At 39.0% G+C, this 19,455-nt stretch overlaps 1 protein-coding gene across 2 annotated transcripts in view; it reads left to right on the forward strand.

The window, feature by feature from the left end:
* The window catches only part of LOC111573731 (tyrosine-protein kinase JAK2-like), a 38,951-nt gene that overhangs the window by 8,899 nt on the left and 10,597 nt on the right, over positions 1 to 19,455 (forward strand). Inside the window, exons 2-16 of one of the 2 annotated variants that reach the window (XM_023278031.3) lie at positions 2,688 to 2,971; positions 8,857 to 8,980; positions 9,105 to 9,225; positions 10,430 to 10,575; positions 11,364 to 11,658; positions 11,928 to 12,047; positions 13,589 to 13,746; positions 13,858 to 13,969; positions 14,433 to 14,619; positions 15,801 to 15,922; positions 17,530 to 17,664; positions 17,777 to 17,864; positions 18,668 to 18,795; positions 18,947 to 19,085; positions 19,290 to 19,441. In XM_023278031.3, the coding sequence (XP_023133799.1) occupies positions 2,710 to 2,971; positions 8,857 to 8,980; positions 9,105 to 9,225; positions 10,430 to 10,575; positions 11,364 to 11,658; positions 11,928 to 12,047; positions 13,589 to 13,746; positions 13,858 to 13,969; positions 14,433 to 14,619; positions 15,801 to 15,922; positions 17,530 to 17,664; positions 17,777 to 17,864; positions 18,668 to 18,795; positions 18,947 to 19,085; positions 19,290 to 19,441 (2,289 nt within the window). In that variant the 5' untranslated portion in view covers positions 2,688 to 2,709. Of the gene's footprint in view, positions 1 to 2,687; positions 2,972 to 8,856; positions 8,981 to 9,104; positions 9,226 to 10,429; positions 10,576 to 11,363; positions 11,659 to 11,927; positions 12,048 to 13,588; positions 13,747 to 13,857; positions 13,970 to 14,432; positions 14,620 to 15,800; positions 15,923 to 17,529; positions 17,665 to 17,776; positions 17,865 to 18,667; positions 18,796 to 18,946; positions 19,086 to 19,289; positions 19,442 to 19,455 lie in introns of those variants that run through there. The other variant, XM_035951889.2, reaches the window with a different exon arrangement.

Here is a 19,455-nt window from a genome sequence, read left to right on the forward strand (position 1 = left end):
TGGAAACTGCCAGTTCTACTATAAAACACTGCTGTTTGGTCTCTTAGTGGTAGCCGCAGACCCACCTCTCATCACCAGTGATAATCCTCGACTGACTGACCCATAGTCTGATGTTTCTTATGTGCTCTAGTTTGTGGTCAGTGAAGAAATTGCAATAACACACTTATCAGTGGTCACAAAAACAGCACATGGTCTTTTAACCCCTAAACTCTCAACAAGGTTTTGTTTTTGTTTTTTTTTTTTTTTACATTTCCACATGAAAAAACTTCCCTAAATTCAGTCAGTAACACCTGGAAAATGTGAGGCCAAAATGAACAATGTTGGGCTCTATAGATGCCTGATATGTTTTGTGTTACAGTAAGTCTCTTTGTTTTTATCACTAGGCCAGACAGAAATTTGAAAAAACTGAGTCAGTGACACTGATGTTATTGAACCTGTTCTAAAAATTTTCCACTGCAGCTCTATCAAATGTGAAGCAACAGAAATGAAGCACAACAAATGCTACATCCATTTTAGTCGTAGGAGTGCAACCTCTTTAGTAAATGTGTTTTGCTTGGCAAGCTTAAAAAATGGTGCTGAGTGCGTCTTTGTTATAGGTGTGATTTGGACTTGATTTGGGAACTTCCAGTGTGGAAGATGTTAAACATTTCTCCAGAGGGGATATTAAAAACATGTATCAGTTGCTGTCCTGTCATAGGACTGAGGAATTACATGTGCAAGACAGTTAGCCTTGTTAAACACATGATAAATATACATCCACTGACAGCATCATTAAAATGATAGAATCTGGAACAGAGAACTAAGCAAATACTGGTCCATCTGGATAACAATAAGTGCATTTTTTCACATATCACTTGGGAACTAGAACTGCTGAGAGCAGTCCAATGTAGACTTTATTGTAAGCCTGCTGCACTTCAGTCTTTTAATATTAAGAATTTATGGGTTCTGATAAGCTTATCTAGTGTCAGCTAACTGCTTATGGTTATGCCAAGGCAATAATAAGAGAAACCTAAGGCATCTTAGTCAGTCATTCCAAATAGTTGTGGTCTCCAAAAATCTACCAGTGTTGTGTGGTTGAAATGCTTTGCTTACTGAGCAGCGAAAAGTATTTTCAGAGTCAATGGGCCAGATATAAATGCACAGTTCTATCCCAGCTTAATTCTTAATGTTTTTTGCATTCAAATGTAAAGTGCTTTATTCAACTTCATTTTTATTAATACCTCTACAAGCCTAGGAAGCGTCAGCTAATACACTGTACAATGCTGCCTGCAAACACCATGCATTCAGTTTTATTCACTTACTTACCTCCCCTTTGGAGCACAGATAATTGATGACTTCTCTTTGGCAGTAAGTCATTTCAAGGGAAATCTCTCCAGTGCTGAGGCTTGTCTCTCTCTCTATCTCAGTTTTCCCCTGTTTTTCTTAGGAAGGCTTGTTTTCCCTTTTGGGGTTCATTTGATAACTTGCCTTGTGATAATATTTAAAGCTTCTTCTTCTGTTTTTGTTATTTCACAAATGATGCAATATTTATATTGAAATAGGTATCTTTGGCTTAAATTTTTGATGTGACTGTCAAAATACTTGCAGGATAACTTCTTAAATCTACAGTGGTGGAAAAAGTTTTCGGACACCCCATACATTTGCATGTATATTGCATTAAGAATCACTTTTTGGTGCACTCTTCTCAGCCATAATACTAAACAAATCCTAAAAAAAGCCCTTAAAAACTTGAAATTGATTGGTTCCATAAAAATAAGAAATTTTAAGTATTGGGTCATTTTGGTAGAATTTAGTTTTGTTAATTTTTCAGATTCAGATCAGATTTAGATTCAAATTCACTTTATTGTCATTGCAACAAGTGCAATGAAAGGTAAGGTGCAGGCCATACAGTGCAAAGTACAAAAAAAAAAAAAAAAAAAAAAAAAAAAATATATATATATATATATATATATATATATATATATATATATATATATACATAAGCTTTGTAATAATAAAAACAAAACACAAAATGACAAGGTGGATTTGAATTAAGAGAGAAACTGTGGTTCGTATATACAGGATGAATATTGGATATTGCACATGAGGTAGTGGCAGTTGCATATATTGCACGTATTATGGACCAGTGTTGTAAACAGTAAACAAAAAAATATTATTTGTAGTTGTTTGTGTCTGTCTAATGCAGCCACACCCTTTGAAATAAAAAAAAGATTTTTCCACAGTTATTTCATGATCATATTTGAGATTGTGTAAAATTTTAAGGGTGTCCGAAAACTTTTTCCACCACAGTCTTCTTCAATTTATGCAAAAAATCTAATATTTATGGAAAGAAATCTATCCAAGATGCCACTTTCTCCATTAATACTATCATCCACACTTTTTGTGACAGACAGTATCTTAATTTGCTGATAAATGTATTGATTGATAACTGCTTTCTGTGTATAGCAACATGATTCACATGATTTTCAGTTGCTGTTTTAGGTCTCTTTAAAATCTCAAAAACGTCAATTTCCATGCGATGCTGTAAGAACAAAATGGTCAATGGTTCGCCAATATGAGTTGCAAAGTACTGCTGGATTCACTCAGAAAATTTGCTGAAATTCGCCTCCAGCAGAAGTGTGTCCTAGACCTTTCTGTTCACTCTCAGTTTCTCAATTTCTAAGTTTTATTTCTTTTTCTCTTGAAAGGTGGATTTTTTTTGAGCAGCACATGGCCTGTATTCTGCTAACAAACATGGATCCACCTCCGTCCAGTCCCACAACACATTCCAATGGCCTCCCGCTTGACCTCGACTCAGCCACCGGACTCGACTCTAAGCCGGACTTGGAAGCGACCTGTTTGAGTGTCCACCTTTACTACCTGGGGAACGATGAAGGAGAAGGTGGGGCCAAGTGTTCAGAAAGTGGGCTCACGTTTCCAGCTGGAGATTACGTAGCAGAGGAACTGTGCATCAAAGCAGCTAAAGCATGTGGTGAGTCACGACGATTTCAGTTCTCATGTCTGCCTCAACACACAAAATGTAGTTTCATTTACTCGCCTGAAGTTTGATTGTTTAGCAGTTGTGTAACATAAGATCAATGGAATTTACTAGTAAATTGTATACAAGAAGACAAAGGAGAAATAAAGATAAGATAAGATAAAGATAAAGTTCTTTATTTCTCCCCACTCCAGGGGAAATTTACATTGTTACAGCAGCTTTATTTACAATATATACAAGGGTGAAAAAAATTTTTAACAGAAAAAATAAAAATAAAAATAAAGTTTAAAAGTGCAGAGATGTGCAGTGCAAGAATGTCAGTGCAAATTTTATGGTTTGGGGTGGTAATGATATAGTCCAGTTTATGTTAACATCAGCCAGTGATGCTGATGTTGTAAAGTCTTATAGCAGATGGGATGAAGGACCTGCAATAGAGCTCCTTCTTGCAGGGTGGATGTCTCAGTCTGCTGCTGAAGGAGCTGCTTAAAGACCCCACAGTGTCATGCAGTGGGTGAGAGGGATTGTCCATGATGGATGTGAGCTTTGACAACATCCTCCTCTCACCCACCTCCTCTATGGAGTCCAGGGAACAGTCCAGGACAGAACCAGCCCTCCTGACCAGTCTGTTTAGTCTCTTTCTGTCCCTTTCACTGCTCCCTGCTCCCCAGCAGACCACTGCATAGAAAATAGCAGACGCTACCACAGAGTCGTAGAATGTCCTAAGCAGAGAAGAAAAACTATTGAATGTAGTGTAGTAATTTCTTACATTGTACTGTTTATTAGACTGTTGATTCTGTTAGTAAATCCTTAGTCATGTTCATAACCTCTTGAAGAGTTCAGTTGTTAGATTGTGTTCTTGTTTATCTCGCCACTCTCTAATTGTTCCTGCAGCACTGTCAAGTTCTGCTTTTGTTTGGGTTGTGCACACATCATTGAGAAACCGCTGTAACTCTAAATGAGTCAGAGTGCAGAGTTGTTCTTGTTAACTAAAATATTAAACTTTATATGCAATTCATTATGCATATTTATTAATATATGTTTTCATTATTGACAGGGAGGAGTTTTTGTTGAGTTGGACATGTACTGACACTGGCGTATGTAGGAGATCAAAATCCAGTCTGATACGTATAATAAATTAGTATTGAGTAAAGTAGTCATGATCTGGTAGTGTGATAATGTACTACAAATAGTTTGAAAAAAACAGCTAGAATAATAATTCACCATTTCCAAATTGGCCAACTGAGTCTACCTGCTTCGTCAAAGCATTCTGACATCCGAATTTGCCAGAGTCTGCTATATGTCGCACCATAAAACAAAAGTCTTGCTTGAATTTGTCCATCATTCAGGCTTTGATAGCAGTGGATGGAAAATGAAGTGAGTTAGGACAAGCATTATGCTTATTAAACCAACTGTGACAGGCTGAATTTCTATCCCAAAACCCATCTTCAAAGCATACTTCCCTCACCAAAGGCAAACAAGAGGATGCAGCATATACAATTGACCCTTTTAGCTCTTGGGAAACTAAATCTGTACAGACATCCGTATGCCATATTAGGGAGAATATTGTAATTTGGAAGAATCTTATATAAGTCTCCACTAAAATTGTTACACAAGTTTTAAAAAAGCCACATTTAACTATTTCTGACTGAATCCTTTCTCTTCAAAACTCAGCCTCCGCTTGTGCTACTTTGTGTGAATGTTGGTGTAATGGTTGGTAAATGTAGCAAAGGCGTCAAACTGGCAGTTATTTTCTCTGCAATCTATGAATCGATTAAAAAAAAAACAAAAAAAAAAACGCACATGCCGTATGGAAAATACTCCTAGTTGACGAGAGACAATCATCTGTTATATAGTCAAGACCAAAGTAAAATCTGCAACAGAGCTCAAACAGGTAGACACCACCCAAAAAATGGCAAGATGAAAAACAGGTCAACCAGTGCCAACACATTTCTGTCAATAGGCAAAATTGTGTTTGCATCTTAAGTTTTCACATAGGCCATGTCTTTATTTCCTTCTCAGCTTCCATCAATGCATAATTTTTGTCTAGACAGCCTGCAAATCACTGACTGTTGGTAGTTGAACATTTTGTCTACTTCATATCCAGCTACAAGCTTCGTTAGTTCTTTGATGTTTGTTGTCAACTCTCCACGATTATAATCCATTTTTGCTTGTTTAGCCATTGTAGGGTTACAGTCATACACAGCATCTTTTGGTGGACTGTACTGTACTGTACTTGTACTTCCGCAAGCTTCACATTGTTGTATTAGGTGTTTAGGAGTTTTGAGGTTGTGTTTTAAACAGTCTTAGTACCATTACCTTCATAGCAGTTACTTAACAACAATGGTGCCTGTCCTCTTTCGTCATGGCAGTTAATGCAGATATGTGATTGTATTGCTGCATTTCCAATTATTACGGGGGGTTGCAACAAAAGTTAAGGTGTAACAAGTTATTTTGGGGGGTAAGTGTAATAATATGACTCAAAATTTACCAGTGATTCATTACACAACTTGGTACTTGGGGAAGTAATATTATTACCGCTACCCAACACTGCTAAGGAGCATTGTTGCTTTGACAAGTTTCGGTTGCAACACCATATTATGACACTTCATGCTGTCTTTTCAGTCCAACTAGTGTCCCATTTGCACATCCAGTTGCATCTTTTGTTGTGTCACTTGGACCCATTTTGATTGCTCTTTAATTCAAAACGTAGTGGCCAGGGATTTGCACCACTGAGCCATTGTTTAGATTGAACTCATCCATGTAATAAGAAATCCACTGGCTGTTTAGTGCCTTTCTTCTGGTGCCTTCGGAAAATTCTGTCATGTTGAAATGCGGTAAATATGTTTAAAGTTACTGATCATGTACCTTTCAAGCATTTTATCACTGGTCGTGTTTGTCCATATGGCATTCATACAGTATTCTGTGTGTATTGTGTTTTCTTAACTTCTGTCTTTTTAAGGTGAAAATCTTTCCTCCACGTAAACTTCCTATCAAAGAAATTGGGATAGTCATTTCTGCTCTCAAAGTCAGTCCAGTGTGTAGTTTGTGCAAAAAGGACAAGTCTATCTTCTTGCCTTCTCTTCTCCAGATCAGGAAGTTGTCTACTCTGTGTCTGTTTTCCCTCTCTTGCTGTCTAACCCTTGCTTTCTTTTTCATTTCTTTCTCCTTCTTTTTCTATTTTTTATCCTTACATCTACATTACCTTCCCTCCTGTCAGATGCTCCTATAGACTGTGTAATGGTTTAGCCACTGGCTTTCTCTGTTTCATTATTCAGGGCATATTAGTATGTGGTAGGGCTGGGCGATAAATCAATTTTATCGATTAATTCGACTTTGTACTTAATGTCGACTTGTTTTAATGAAAATCGATTTTGTCATCAACATCCGCCACCAGCGCCTGCCTGCTGGGCTCCCGTAGTTCAGAGTGCGCGCCCCCCTCCCCCCCGCGCTTGATACACAAACAACATGGCGGCGAGCGGTGCAGACCTAAAGGTGCGTGTCCACTAGTTGCTATTTTCCCGCACGGCAACGTACTGCATCTCAAAATCGCACGGACGGCGGGCGGTCACTAGCGGACCACAACATGGTCACATGACAGCGCTGAGCAACAGCAGGCCGCTACGTGGTCACGTGACCGAGCTTTCAGCCAGACAGTCCTACAGATGAGTCGGATAAACACAGCGGCTCGGCCGCAAATTTTCCCTTTTATTTCAAAAACACGTCAGCGAAAAGTATTTCTGAAAGCATTTGAGGCGAGAAATAATCTGTGCAGCAGCTGAGTCTGTCCTCGTTTTAGGTCACTGACGCCTAGTTTATAAGTTTGAGGACAATTTCACGATGCGTGGGATCTCCGCACGCCGCATCCAATATGCGATAGATAGTAGATCTCTAGTTCTCTGGTTAAAAATTTAATCAGCAAAAAGAATAAAAATGCAGGTAAGCTCACCACAACACTGACTGAACAGAAAGTTTGTAAGTATTTGGTCCTATAGACAAATGTAAAGTCAACATTAGGAAACTGATTAGTACTCAAACAATCATCGCAAAGCAATTGGTCAGTTTTCACTTTACACTGTATGAATTACCAACATGTGATCATAGTACACTTGTCAATACCACTGATAGGGTGTCATAGTCAATAACCAATAACAGGGAGGGCGACACAGAGATGGAGCAGGTCGGACATTAACCTGCCGGGCAGCATACAGGAGAGAGCCACATTTCTGCACTAACGATACAAATCCAGAGCAGCGACGCTAACATGATGAGTTAATCTGCTGTAAAGTCAGGACTGGCCTTCTACTGTCACCTTGACACGTTTATATCTCATGATTATTATCATTTGAGGCACATTGGAGCCCTCTCCAGGTAAACACATCGGATCGCAGCAGGAAATGCCCCGCATGTGGCATGCTGGTCCGGTTGCGGTGCGTTTCCCGCTGCGATTCGGTGTGTTTACCTGGAGAGGGCTGCAGCTCATTTGCATAAAGTAGACGGGACTTAAGTGTGCAGAGATTAGGTAGGGGGTTAAAAAAAAGTCGGATAAATTGTGAATCGGGATTTTTTTGTGAAAAAATCAAAGATTTTTTTTTGAGGCCATATCGCCCAGCCCTAGTATGTGGTTTAGTTTTTACATAGCCACCAGTTTCAAATTTGCTCATCCAGATGGCTGGTTCAGGACATCTTGGTTCCACCAGGATGAAGTCAGATACATTCATCTTCTTAGCAGCGATCGTGAATGCAATCGTACTAGGACTGGAGGAGTACCATATTTTTATTAATCCTCACACAGAAAGAAGTTAAAATGTATGTTAAATAAAAAGATATTTTTTGATGTTCTGTTAAATTCTTCAACCTTTGATTAAAATCATAAGAATTATATCATTAAGCTGAGTGGCTTACAGTATAATGCGGTGAATCTCAGCTCTTAAAGCGTGAAAGTAAAATATCTTATTCCTTTTGGTTAGTACAGCATGTGATATAGTTATAAATACTACAAGGCTGAACTCACTAGTACATCAACCTTGTTTGTACACTGACTTTACTTCCCTGTTGTGGTTGAGCACACTTCCTCCTAGATAGCTGTCCTGTCCTCAAGCTATTGCTTCAACCTCGAGGGCGCTTCCTGCCATGTGATGACATTTTACATCCGCTTGTCCCACTTGGCAGAGAAGAAAGAGAAACACCTTACAAATGTTGGGGCTCCTTTTTGAAGACAAAATGATGAAGTGTGGAAATGACTGAAAAACAAAAAGCTAGAGAAATGGGGCTGGTGTTCCAGCAATTACTAACTTAGTTCTTCTTAAGTAGGCTATGGCCATCTGATGACGGAGTAAAAATCATGCATACTGCCCTCAAGTACACTGCTGAGAAAAGCCAGTTGGTCGTCATTATGCGTCACTTTCAGAACACGGTTGCTGTCTACAGTGCTACGACAGTATAAGCTGTGTGTTCGTAAATATGATAAGATTGCATATCTTAATTATTGGCAAATTGTTTTGTGCAATTACTCTCATATTTAGGGATTGATTTGTGGGGTGTGGTTTGGTAATGTGTGCAGTGAACAGCACTAAAAAGATGTGAAAAATTCTTATTCATTTAATACTTGAGTATCATAAATGAATACACCATTTGGCTTTGTCATAGCTTTGGAGTTACACACAGGATGTTCCACATGCCTGTGAATTCGAGTGAAAGGAAAACTTTTGCTGATTTACTCACTGGTCTCTGCAACAGTTCTCGTAGGAGCACAAGGTCCAGTGAGATCAAATGATTTTTGGTGCCACAGTAAAAGTGTCTATACTGTATTATTGTATAGTAAAAATCACTTGAGTCAGTCGTGATTGATAAAATGTATATTGTTTTCATCCTCTCTCCAGGCATCGGTCCAGTTTACTGCAGCTTGTTCGGCCTAATGAGGGAAAGTGACCGGATATGGTTCCCTCCTAACCACATCTTCAAAGTGAATCACTCAGCCAATGAGACCCTGCACTTCAGAATCAGGTAGACAGGGTTATTTTGCAGTTTTTTGTTTTGTTTTTTTCATTTCTTTAATCTGTCTGAGATGTTTTTTCCTGCTTGGATTCCATCTCTAACCTGACTGTTTGTGGTCCCTCTGTCTGTCCAGATATTATTTTCCTGGCTGGTATAACAGCAGCAATTCATCCTACGCCCATCGCTACGGCTTGTCCAAAGGAATGGAAAGCCCTGTGATGGATGATTGTGTCATGGCATACCAGTTTTCTCAGGTAATACTTTTCTGTCCTTGTATGTGTTTCTTTTAAAATTAGATGCATTCTTAGTCAGGATCATTTGCATGCATTTCCTTAAACCAGAGAGCAGCGTCTTTAAGACTAAAGCCTCCTTCTTGACTTAACTTACTCAACCTCTCTTTGTTTGTCCCAGTTTGTGTTTTGAATGTGATAAGCAAAACTGTTAGGGGAAGATAAAAAGTGCTAGTTTCCCTGTCTCTCTGACTGGCTGCCAATCTATCTGTCATGTCAGCCCATTCTTTGTACAAGTGCAGAAAACAGGAAGTGGGGTAGTAAGAGTGTTTAAGAAGCATAAATGTAGAACAAGGGTATGTCAGTGTTCCTTTTGAGTTCCTTTGTGTCTGTGCATGCATATGCATATTTGTGTGTGTGTGTGTGTGTGTGTGTGTGTGTGTGCGTGTGTGTGTGTGTGTGTGTGTGTGTGTGTGTGTGTGTGTGTGTGTGTGTGTTTGTGTGTGTGTGTGTGTGTGTGTGTGTGTGTGTGTGTGTGACTGTGTGTTTTAAATAGTTTCTGCTTCTTTTTTTTTTCTTCCCCACATGCTTGTGCAAACCTCACACATGCAGCCCTGTTCAGCTCAGTTTTTATCTCCAGTGTCACACTGGCAACAAGAGCTGCATGTCAACAGATTGACCTGCAGAGTGTCTGTTTCATGCGCAGTCCAAATAACTCAGATGAAATATTGAACTTTCTTATTATAACCTAGATGTTCATGTCCCACACAGAGATTATTGTCTGCCTTATACTTTTGGCCTTTTTGCTTTTATTATATAAAGGACAGTGAAGAGAGAGACAGGAAATGTGGGTAAAGGAGTGGAATGACGTGCCATAAATGACCATAGTCTGGATTCAAACCCATGACCGCTGAGTCAGGGACTACAGCCCCTGTTTATGGGTCGCTTGTTCAGCCAGCTGAGCTATCCACGCCCAAATCTTTTCTCTTTTACTCTTGTATGACTTTTTCTATGTTTTTCTATGTTTGTAGAAACTCATTCTGTATATGTAGAGCCTCCTCACATGTGAATCAAGCTTTTTGCTCTCTTACTACAATATATTTTGTATCTGTCTAGCCATCTACTGCCTCATCCATCCCCTTCTCTAGTTTAAGTCCTCTCTTTCTTTCCTTCACTCACCTGATATCATTTGATGAGATGTTTTGCGTGTGGTTTTTGCCTATTCTAGTGGCGTAGTGACTTTCTGAATGGCTGGGTTCATATTCCAGTGAGCCATGAGGCCCAGGAGGAGTGCTTGGGCATGGCTGTGCTGGACATGATGAGGCTTGCAAAAGAGAGTGGTCAGTCACCAGTGGACATCTACAATGATAACAGGTAGGATATGCTTCTACACTGGAGATATTAACCAAATGTAATATCATGTTGTAGTGGTTGTTGCTGCTTTCACACAGTATTTATCCTAAACTTGGGGTAGGAAAATTGTCACCAACACAAATCACACACTCAAAAACAAACAAACAGAACAGGGACTGAAGAATTGTAAACATCTGGTCAGATCCCTGTTACTGCAAATGAGATGGGAATGTGGCTAAAATCAAGATGAATGCAGACACAAAATCAGTGGAATAAATGTTCACTCCACTTGGTTCACATTTTTCCCCTTTCTTTGTAACATATACTGACATTGTTGTGTATTAAAAAGTGATGAAAAACATTGTTCCTCCTGTATTATATTACAATAACCAAAATACTGAGGAACACTGCACTGTCTTGTACCTAAAAAGATGTGAAATTCTAGATCTCATGCTGGTGTGCATGTGGTACAGATCATGAATAATGATTTGAGAGCGGTGTGACAGGCTCCACAGTGACATCAGGATACTTTCATTATGTGTGTTCATGCAGCTGAATGAATTATTTGTGAGATAATGGTTTAGTTGAAAATGCAGCTGGAATATTTGATCTGTGCTTTGACTGCAGTGTCTCCATACTTGAAATTGTATTTTTCCTTCATATTATTATTATTATTTGAGCAGGAGAATTATTTACCGATTCTGATCAGTTGAATACATGTATTCTATGTGAACTGGCTCTTCACCCCCTCGTCTTTTTGTAATTGCTACTTCCATCTCACACCCACTTGACTTCCTCCTTGCTTTTAGCTACAAGTCTTTCCTGCCGAGATGCATGCGAAGCCGCATCCAAGAGTATAACATCTTGACCCGGAAGAGAATCCGCTACCGCTTCAGGAAGTTCATCCAGCAGTTCATCGAATGCAAGACCACAGTGTCTAACCTCAAGCTCAAATACCTGATCAATCTGGAGACGCTGCTTCCCTGTCTCTACTCTGAGCGCTTCCAAGTCACCAACCTCTCTTCACAAGAGGTTACCATCGTGGTCATGGGCAACAAGGGCATCCAACGGTCAAAAGGGAAACAGGACAAGGGAGCAGAGGAGGTGAGGACTGGGAGATGGGTTTATGTTGCCATGGTAATGCATTAATTTGCCATAGAGCGATGCTAGAATAGGCATTTCTTACCGACAGATGGAGCGTGTATACATGTTTCTTCATCTAATAAAAAATGTAAACAACTATGTATTATGTATTATTTTTAAGTTATTCTCTTGTTTTTTACTGTGAAGCACTTTGGTCACCCTTTGGACTGTTGTAAAGGGCTATAGAAATAGAAACTTTGATTGATTTTGTACTCCTCTTGTTTCTTCAGGAGCTAGAGACGTACTGCGATTTCCCAGCGGTGATTGACATCAGCATCAAACAGGGCAATAAGGAAGGCTCAGCAGAGAGTCGCATAGTCACCCTCACCAGACAGGACAACCATATTCTGGTATTATACACATTTCTACTACTAATACTACGACTGCTGCTTCAATACTCTTCCTGCTCTGTTGTCACTGTAAAATAAGTATTGGCTTTACTCTTAAATAAACATTTTCACTGCTGTGTGCTAACTAAGTAATGCAATATTCCACATACATATTTCCATGTGGTCAGGTAGCTTGATCTCTTCTTTACCTGTTTGAATAGATTAGTTATGGACATGAGGATAAACAGTTAAACTTAGTGTCGTTGGTATCAGAGTTCTGTATGCCCACAGCATAATTTATTTATTGAGGTAAATTATCCAATATCTTCATATACATATATTTATCTGTGAGCGGTAAAACTATGCGAACCTTTGCTTTGAGTGTGGCCCTTACAGATAATGCAGAGATAACTGCAGCTAGAGGTTTCCAGGAACTGTTGATCAGTTTTGTACGCCTGTTTCCCTTGAGATTCAGTTCACAAACAGATGTGGTATAATTCAGAGTTTTTTGCTCCATTAACGATGACAAGCTGTCTTGATCCAGATGCAGCTAAGCAGGCCCAAACCATGATACTATCACCACCATGTTTCACAGATGAGATAAATTTCATATGCTGGAATGTCATGGTTTTATTTGTCTGAACATTAGGATTCTCAGACAAACAAAACATTCCAACAAAACATTTTTTTCCACATGATCTTTATCAAACTGCAGATGGCAGCAACGTCCTTCTTGGAGAGCAGTAACTTTCTCCTTGTGTTCAGTGTTTTCCTGATGGTGGATTGCTGATCATTAACGTCAGTCAATGTGTGAGAGAACTTTGGTTGTTTAGAAGTTACCTGGGTTCCTTTGTGACCACATTGACTAATGACTTGCTTTTAGAAGGACTTCTTGCTTGATTACTTGCGATTAACAGTAGTCTTGAATTTCTTCCATTTGTCTATCTGACTGTGGATTGGTGGAGTCTAAACCCTTCAGAGATGACTTTAGAATCCTTTTCCAGCTTGATGAGCATCAACAACTGTTTTTCAGTCCTGAAGTAGAAAACTTCTTTGTCACACGGTACACTGCTACTTCCACAGTTACTCTCTGTCCTTTAAGTAAAACAGGGTATCCACTTACACCTGATTGTCCCCCCATTAGTTGAAAACAGCTGACTCTAACACCTTCAAATACCTACTAATTCTAGAGGGCCACATCCTTTTGCCACGCACAGATATGCAATAACCAATCATTTTTCCTCACTAAATAAATGACCAAGTATACTATATTGGTCTTGAATATGTAATTGGGTTCTCTTTATCTACTTTTTAAGGCTTGATAATGTTTTAGGTCATATTTATGTTTAAACTTCTTGAAGTAAACAGTGGTGCTTGAAAGCTTGTAAATTTCTTAGAGTTTTCTGTATTTGAAGTCCACAGATTTGTAAGATAATTGCGTAAATGAATGAATTGCAGTTCAGCTATTGCTCACATTGATTTAAAATTTAAATCAGACTCTTGATGTTTTAATTTCCCCTGAATATCCCCTCATTACTCTTTTTGTCTGTGTGACCACTAAGGAACTGGAGTTTCACTCGCTCTCAGAGGCCCTGTCATTTGTATCATTAGTTGATGGATATTACAGACTGGTCGCAGATGCACATCATTACCTGTGTAAAGAAATAGCTCCACCAAGACTTCTGGAGTGCATTCAGAGCTACTGCCATGGCCCTGTGTCGTGAGTATCTCACCAAAGTACAAATACAGCATGTCATATATGTTCTCTTTCTCATTCACAACTACAGACCATTCACACACCCAGAAACACATTCTGTCTCTTTGATCACAGAGTGGAGTTTACAACTGGTAAACTGCATCGCTCCGGTAACCACCAGGGCCTTTACATCCTTCGCTGCAGTCCCAGAGACTATGACAAGTACTTTATGTCCTTTGTGGTGGGGGTAAGTCCTATTCTGATCATCACTGGTGTGAAATACTACATTTTAAAAATGTGACTTTACATACAGGCAGTCTGCTAAATGATTGACATTACATACTTGCTTCTTCAGCCTAAGACTGCAGGCATCCAGACTGTCAGATTATCTCTTCCTTTGCAGACAGTTGTTGTGCAAGTAAAAAGGAAGATGTTTAACTTCACAGTAACTGCTACATCACTGCATTCAGCTCTTCCTAAAAAGCAAATTGTATTCATTCGCTGGTCCTCCAAAATGCAGACAATGCGTATGTGTACCTTCTTAAGTATTGATCACATTTACAACCACTTGAGGGAGCAGTAAGGTTCGATTTCCCCATGAGGGCAGACCATACAGTAAGAGACACAGGGAGCATCCTTTGTAGTCAGTTAGAATAATATTCACATGTTCAGCACAACTCAACTGTGAGCATTTTTCTTTTGCTTTTCAGTATGAGACTATGGTGGACTATAAGCACTGTCAGATCATGAAGACGGATTCAGGAGAGTACATTCTGAGTGGTGCCAAGAGGAGCTTTGGCTCTCTCAGGGAACTTCTGCATTGCTACCAAAAGGAAGCGCTCCGTACTGATGGGTACACGTTTCAGCTCACCAGGTGTTGCCCACCAAGTCCCAAAGGTCAGAGTTCAAATCCACACAAATATGCATGTATATGTGACGGATAGACAAGCTAGCATGTAAAAGAACGCATACAAAGTGAAATGCATGAAATTCTCATTTCAAAATATGAATGGGTCAGTAAAGATGTTTCCACATAGAGGGACCTGTTAATTCAAAATGATTGCTCTTTTAAAAACATTTTAAAAACAATTTTTGTAAAGCTGCAAATGTGGTTAACAGCATTCTTTATATGGAATATGGATCTATTATCAAACTTGTTAAAAGCTGTATGTATTGTATTTCTAAGTGGGGGTAGGAATAAATGGACAACATAAAAATAAGGTCAGAGTTGCCAGAATACTTTTTTCCGGTAATCTGAAGCTCACAAATGTTATCCAGCATGCATCCTGCATAATGTACAAAGTTTAAAGCTCTACAGGTGTCTCTATAGGAATCTTTGGCACTATTAATTTGTTATTTTGTTCCTGTCCTGTTGAATTTTAGATAATGCATACTGTACAGCACTGCATCTTGATTCAGGGGCTCGATTTGGTTAGACTTTAGCACATCATAGCTCATGTAGTTGCACTTGGAAGCTGTAGTTCTTGGACCCAGTATTCAGCATTAAAATCATCCAGCACATGGTAGCTGTTAATGACCTCCCTTAGGTTTCATTTTAGAGCTCCGTCTTGCTTTTCAAATGCTCCCATGTCAGCTTTTCAAACATAAATGTGTATAAGTAGTTACCACATCATCGAGGGTGAAGCCAAATATGAGAATTGGTGAAGAAATATTTAATCACTGACATGTATTAATATTTATTTAGTATTGTATAGCATTTAACAGCAGAAGCAATGCCATTCTTGAACAGGGCCTAAAGTAGGTTCGTTACTGCCTCTCAGCAAAAAAATAACCATTATATCTCTGTGGGGATTTAATGGAATTACTAATGAATCCTAATGACTCAATAGTTCCTTAACCAGGTTTCCAAATGTGAAAATCACATTTCTGATTAAAGGTGAGGGCCAAAAACAAACCCCCGAGGTTTTATTAATGCTGATTTTCATAACTAAGAATAAGAATTCTGCACAGATTTGTCATTTAAGTGTCAACCGCTGAAAATTAATGACCCTGTTACTCAGATGTAAGAATTTGACCTTGACTGATCCTAACAGCTGTTTGTCTTTACTTTTGTTCAGATAAATCCAACCTGCTGGTGTGTAGAAATAATCAAGGGGCAGAAATTCCTCTGTCTCCTTCACTCCACAAGCACATCAGCCAGATGGTCTTCCACAAGATCCGAAAAGAGGACCTTGTCATCGTAAGATAACCCTCTCTGACTTCTTGCTTTAGCTCCTCCTGACAGCAGAAAACAGATTGCACACAGCAGGCCTGGTCAGTTATCCAGTTTCCAAAGTTTGTAGTGTATAGGACTAGATGTGGGATGTCTTGTTTCTCATACGGATATTGTTTTGCAGGAAACTCAAATTGTATTGAAAATTATTACTATTTTGCCCAGAACAGATAAGTTCTAGGTTTACAAAAGTGCCAATCTGAGCAAGAACTGCGCATATGTGAAAGGTGTGTGTCTTTGTAATTGTGAAAGAACACTGAGTATAAATCCAAAAATAAATGTCCAAGCTGTTGTAGGCAGAAATCTGGATAAAGCAAACCAAACTACGGAAATTTGAGAATATAGTCCTCCTTCTTCAGCTCTCCTATATGCACACACTCTGTATGCACACGCAACACTAAGTCAGTATCATAATTCAATACAGTGACCTGTGCGAGTAGTTCTACTAGTCAGTCATTTCCCTACAGGATTGTCTGCAATTGAATCATTCTTTCCACCATATAAAAGAAAGTGCATACATATCTTCATTCATAAAACAGTCAACAGGAATGCCCTCTCTCTGAAGAATACTAAAGCCTGAAAACAGAGCTAAAACAAGGTGCAGAATTCTAGTTTCCTCCCTAATGACTGTATACTGAAAGGATATTAAAGACTTTTTGATCAGAGAGGACAAGAAGGACTCATGTAGGGTCAGTGAAGTTGCTGCTTACTAAATTGATCTGCCTACTGTAGCTCAGCATCAATTGCATTAAGTGCATTCAGTGTGTTGACTCAGCCATGTTTACACTGCCTTACTGACTATCCCATTTCCGTCTCACCCTATTTTTTTCTTATCTAAGTATTTCAGGTTTTGTGTGACAGGTCCATCACAGGAAACCCACACAAGCCGTTTCCCTAGTCAGAGAGTAAAGCGTGCATTTATTGTGGATTATTATTTTGTCTTTGGACTCAGGGTTCAACAGATTCACCATCTCTTTTTTAAACTTCCTGTTTTGAACTTCCACTTGTTTGTAGATTTGGTTTAGAGCTTTGACACCCTTGAGATCTGAAAAGAATATATATATATATATATATATATATATATATATATATATATATATATATATATATATTTATTTATTTATTTATTTATTTATTTTTTTAATTAATTAATTTTTCTCCGTTAATCTGTATCTTAGCACAACATGAAACAAAATCTTGATTCCTGGGCTGCATTTGCAGACCCTTGAAGATTTATTGTATTAGTTTCTCATCTTTGGGGTTTGTGACGCTTGGGAGGATCCCTGTATTGACTTTGTAACTGAGATTAAGTTATAGTACATCCCCTCCAGTTTTTGCTTGTCTTATACTTTGTATTTCAGATGACAAAATCTGTGTCAGTCTGCTAATATAAGTTCTGTTCCATACATTTTTATCAAGAATAAATCAAAGTCAGCCTTATCTCAGCGCTGACTTTCAGTAATACATCCCGACTTTATGAGCAGATGACATTGGTTAGAGAATAGTTAAGAAAATGTACTCCTTTCCAATGTGTTTTTTTTTTTTTGTAATGCAACAATTAAACTGTGTTTCAGAATGACAGTCTGGGCCAAGGAACCTTCACCAAGATCTTCTGCGGTGTGAGGAAGGAGCTGGGAGACTACGGAGAGGTTCACCAGATGGACGTCATTATTAAGATTCTGGACAAGGCTCACCGCAGCTATTCAGAGGTTTGCTGAATGATCGAATGAGTCAATAATAAAGTGAATCCAATGAAATAATCAAGACAATAGCTTATAAGGTCCACATTAACATTCTCCTCTGTCATTTTCTTCCTCATAGTCGTTCTTTGAAGCTGCCAGTATGATGAGCCAGCTATCCCACAAGCACTTACTCCTCAACTATGGCATTTGTGTTTGCGGTGACGAGAGTAAGTATATATATATATATATATATATATATATACATATATACTGAGCATTGAGGTTGTAGTCACAGTGGCGTGCTTACATTCTGCGTGATGACATGACCAATAAATCTTTTATTTTACCTAGTAAAGTGGTCAGTCAAATATCCACAAGGAATTGATAGAAATAGACTCCTAAAAGAGAAAAAGTATAAACAGTTGTGCTGACGTTAGAGACGCTCCAACAGAAAAAGGCTTCTGACCTGCTGACACGCTTTGCATCCTCACCTGACCCTCCGTTCTGACCGGATTAAGTCCCTGGGATCAGCAAGTTACTAAGGGGCTACCATAATCTTGAGTCTTACTCCACCTGCAACTGCACGCACAATTACAAACAGTGTGCCTTAAAGCCTTTGCAAATTCTGAAAGGAGGGAAATCGTAGCCAGGACAGTAGAAACAAGATTAGAATGAAACAAAAGAAAAGTTAAAAATTGATGAATTGCATTTCAAGGTATACCAAACTTTTTTTCATGTAAATAAGAGCATGTGTTGCATATGCTGATAGCCTTATAGTTCTGAAGAAACCAAAATGAGGTTTATGAATACTGAGCTGAAACAGATTTTTAAAAATGAAAAGAGCAATGGATGGAAACTATTCTGTCTGTAACTGATGTCAACATGTCGTTCAAAAACAGGAAATCAGCGGCAACTTGGTTAAATTTATGTTTTTTCAGTAAAGTTTTGTTGTGAATCCATTCTACATGGATATTAGCAAATAAATTATAAACTGTAAATAATGCAATCTCCCTCCTAACCTCCCTGTCAGACATCATGGTGCAGGAGTATGGTAAATTTGGTTCAGTGGACACATACCTGAAGAAGAACAAAAGCTGTGTGAACATCACCTGGAAGCTCGAAGTGGCCAAGCAGCTAGCCTGGGCTATGCACTACCTGGTAAGACTACCAACACAATGCAGTCTGCCTCCAACAGATTTTGTAGTTTATATAGGACAGACACATTTCCACACAGTCAAATGAAAGACAAGGCTGGATTTCCTTTATTTAACGGAGATGTTAATCAGTTTTCTGTCATTTGTGCACACAGGAGGATAAGAACCTCATTCATGGAAATGTTTGTGCCAAGAATGTTCTCTTGATCAGAGAGGAGGATCGGAAGACGGGCAGCCTGCCCTTCATCAAGCTGAGTGATCCTGGTATCAGCATCACTGTGCTGCCCAGAGAAGGTGAGAAACATGGTTTCATGTACTGTCTTGGAAATATACCTCCGAGAGATGCCATGTGGGAATAATGTGCACCAACATAGTACATATCAGTTACAGGAGCACTATCTGGTCAACTTTTCTCTCATTTTCTCCCTCTTTGCTGTATGTTTATAACTTATACTCTCTGTCTGTATCTCCTCCTCTATGTCTGTATGTGTTGTTCAGTTTTAGTGGAGCGAATTCCCTGGGTGCCCCCTGAGTGTATCGAAAACCCCCAAAATCTGAGTTTAGCCACAGACAAGTGGGGCTTTGGGACCACCCTATGGGAGATCTGCAGCGGTGGAGACAAACCACTCAGCACACTGGATTGCTCCAAGGTCACAAAGACAAA

This window comes from Amphiprion ocellaris, chromosome 17, assembly GCF_022539595.1.
Source record: "Amphiprion ocellaris isolate individual 3 ecotype Okinawa chromosome 17, ASM2253959v1, whole genome shotgun sequence".
Lineage (NCBI taxonomy): Eukaryota > Metazoa > Chordata > Actinopteri > Pomacentridae > Amphiprion > Amphiprion ocellaris.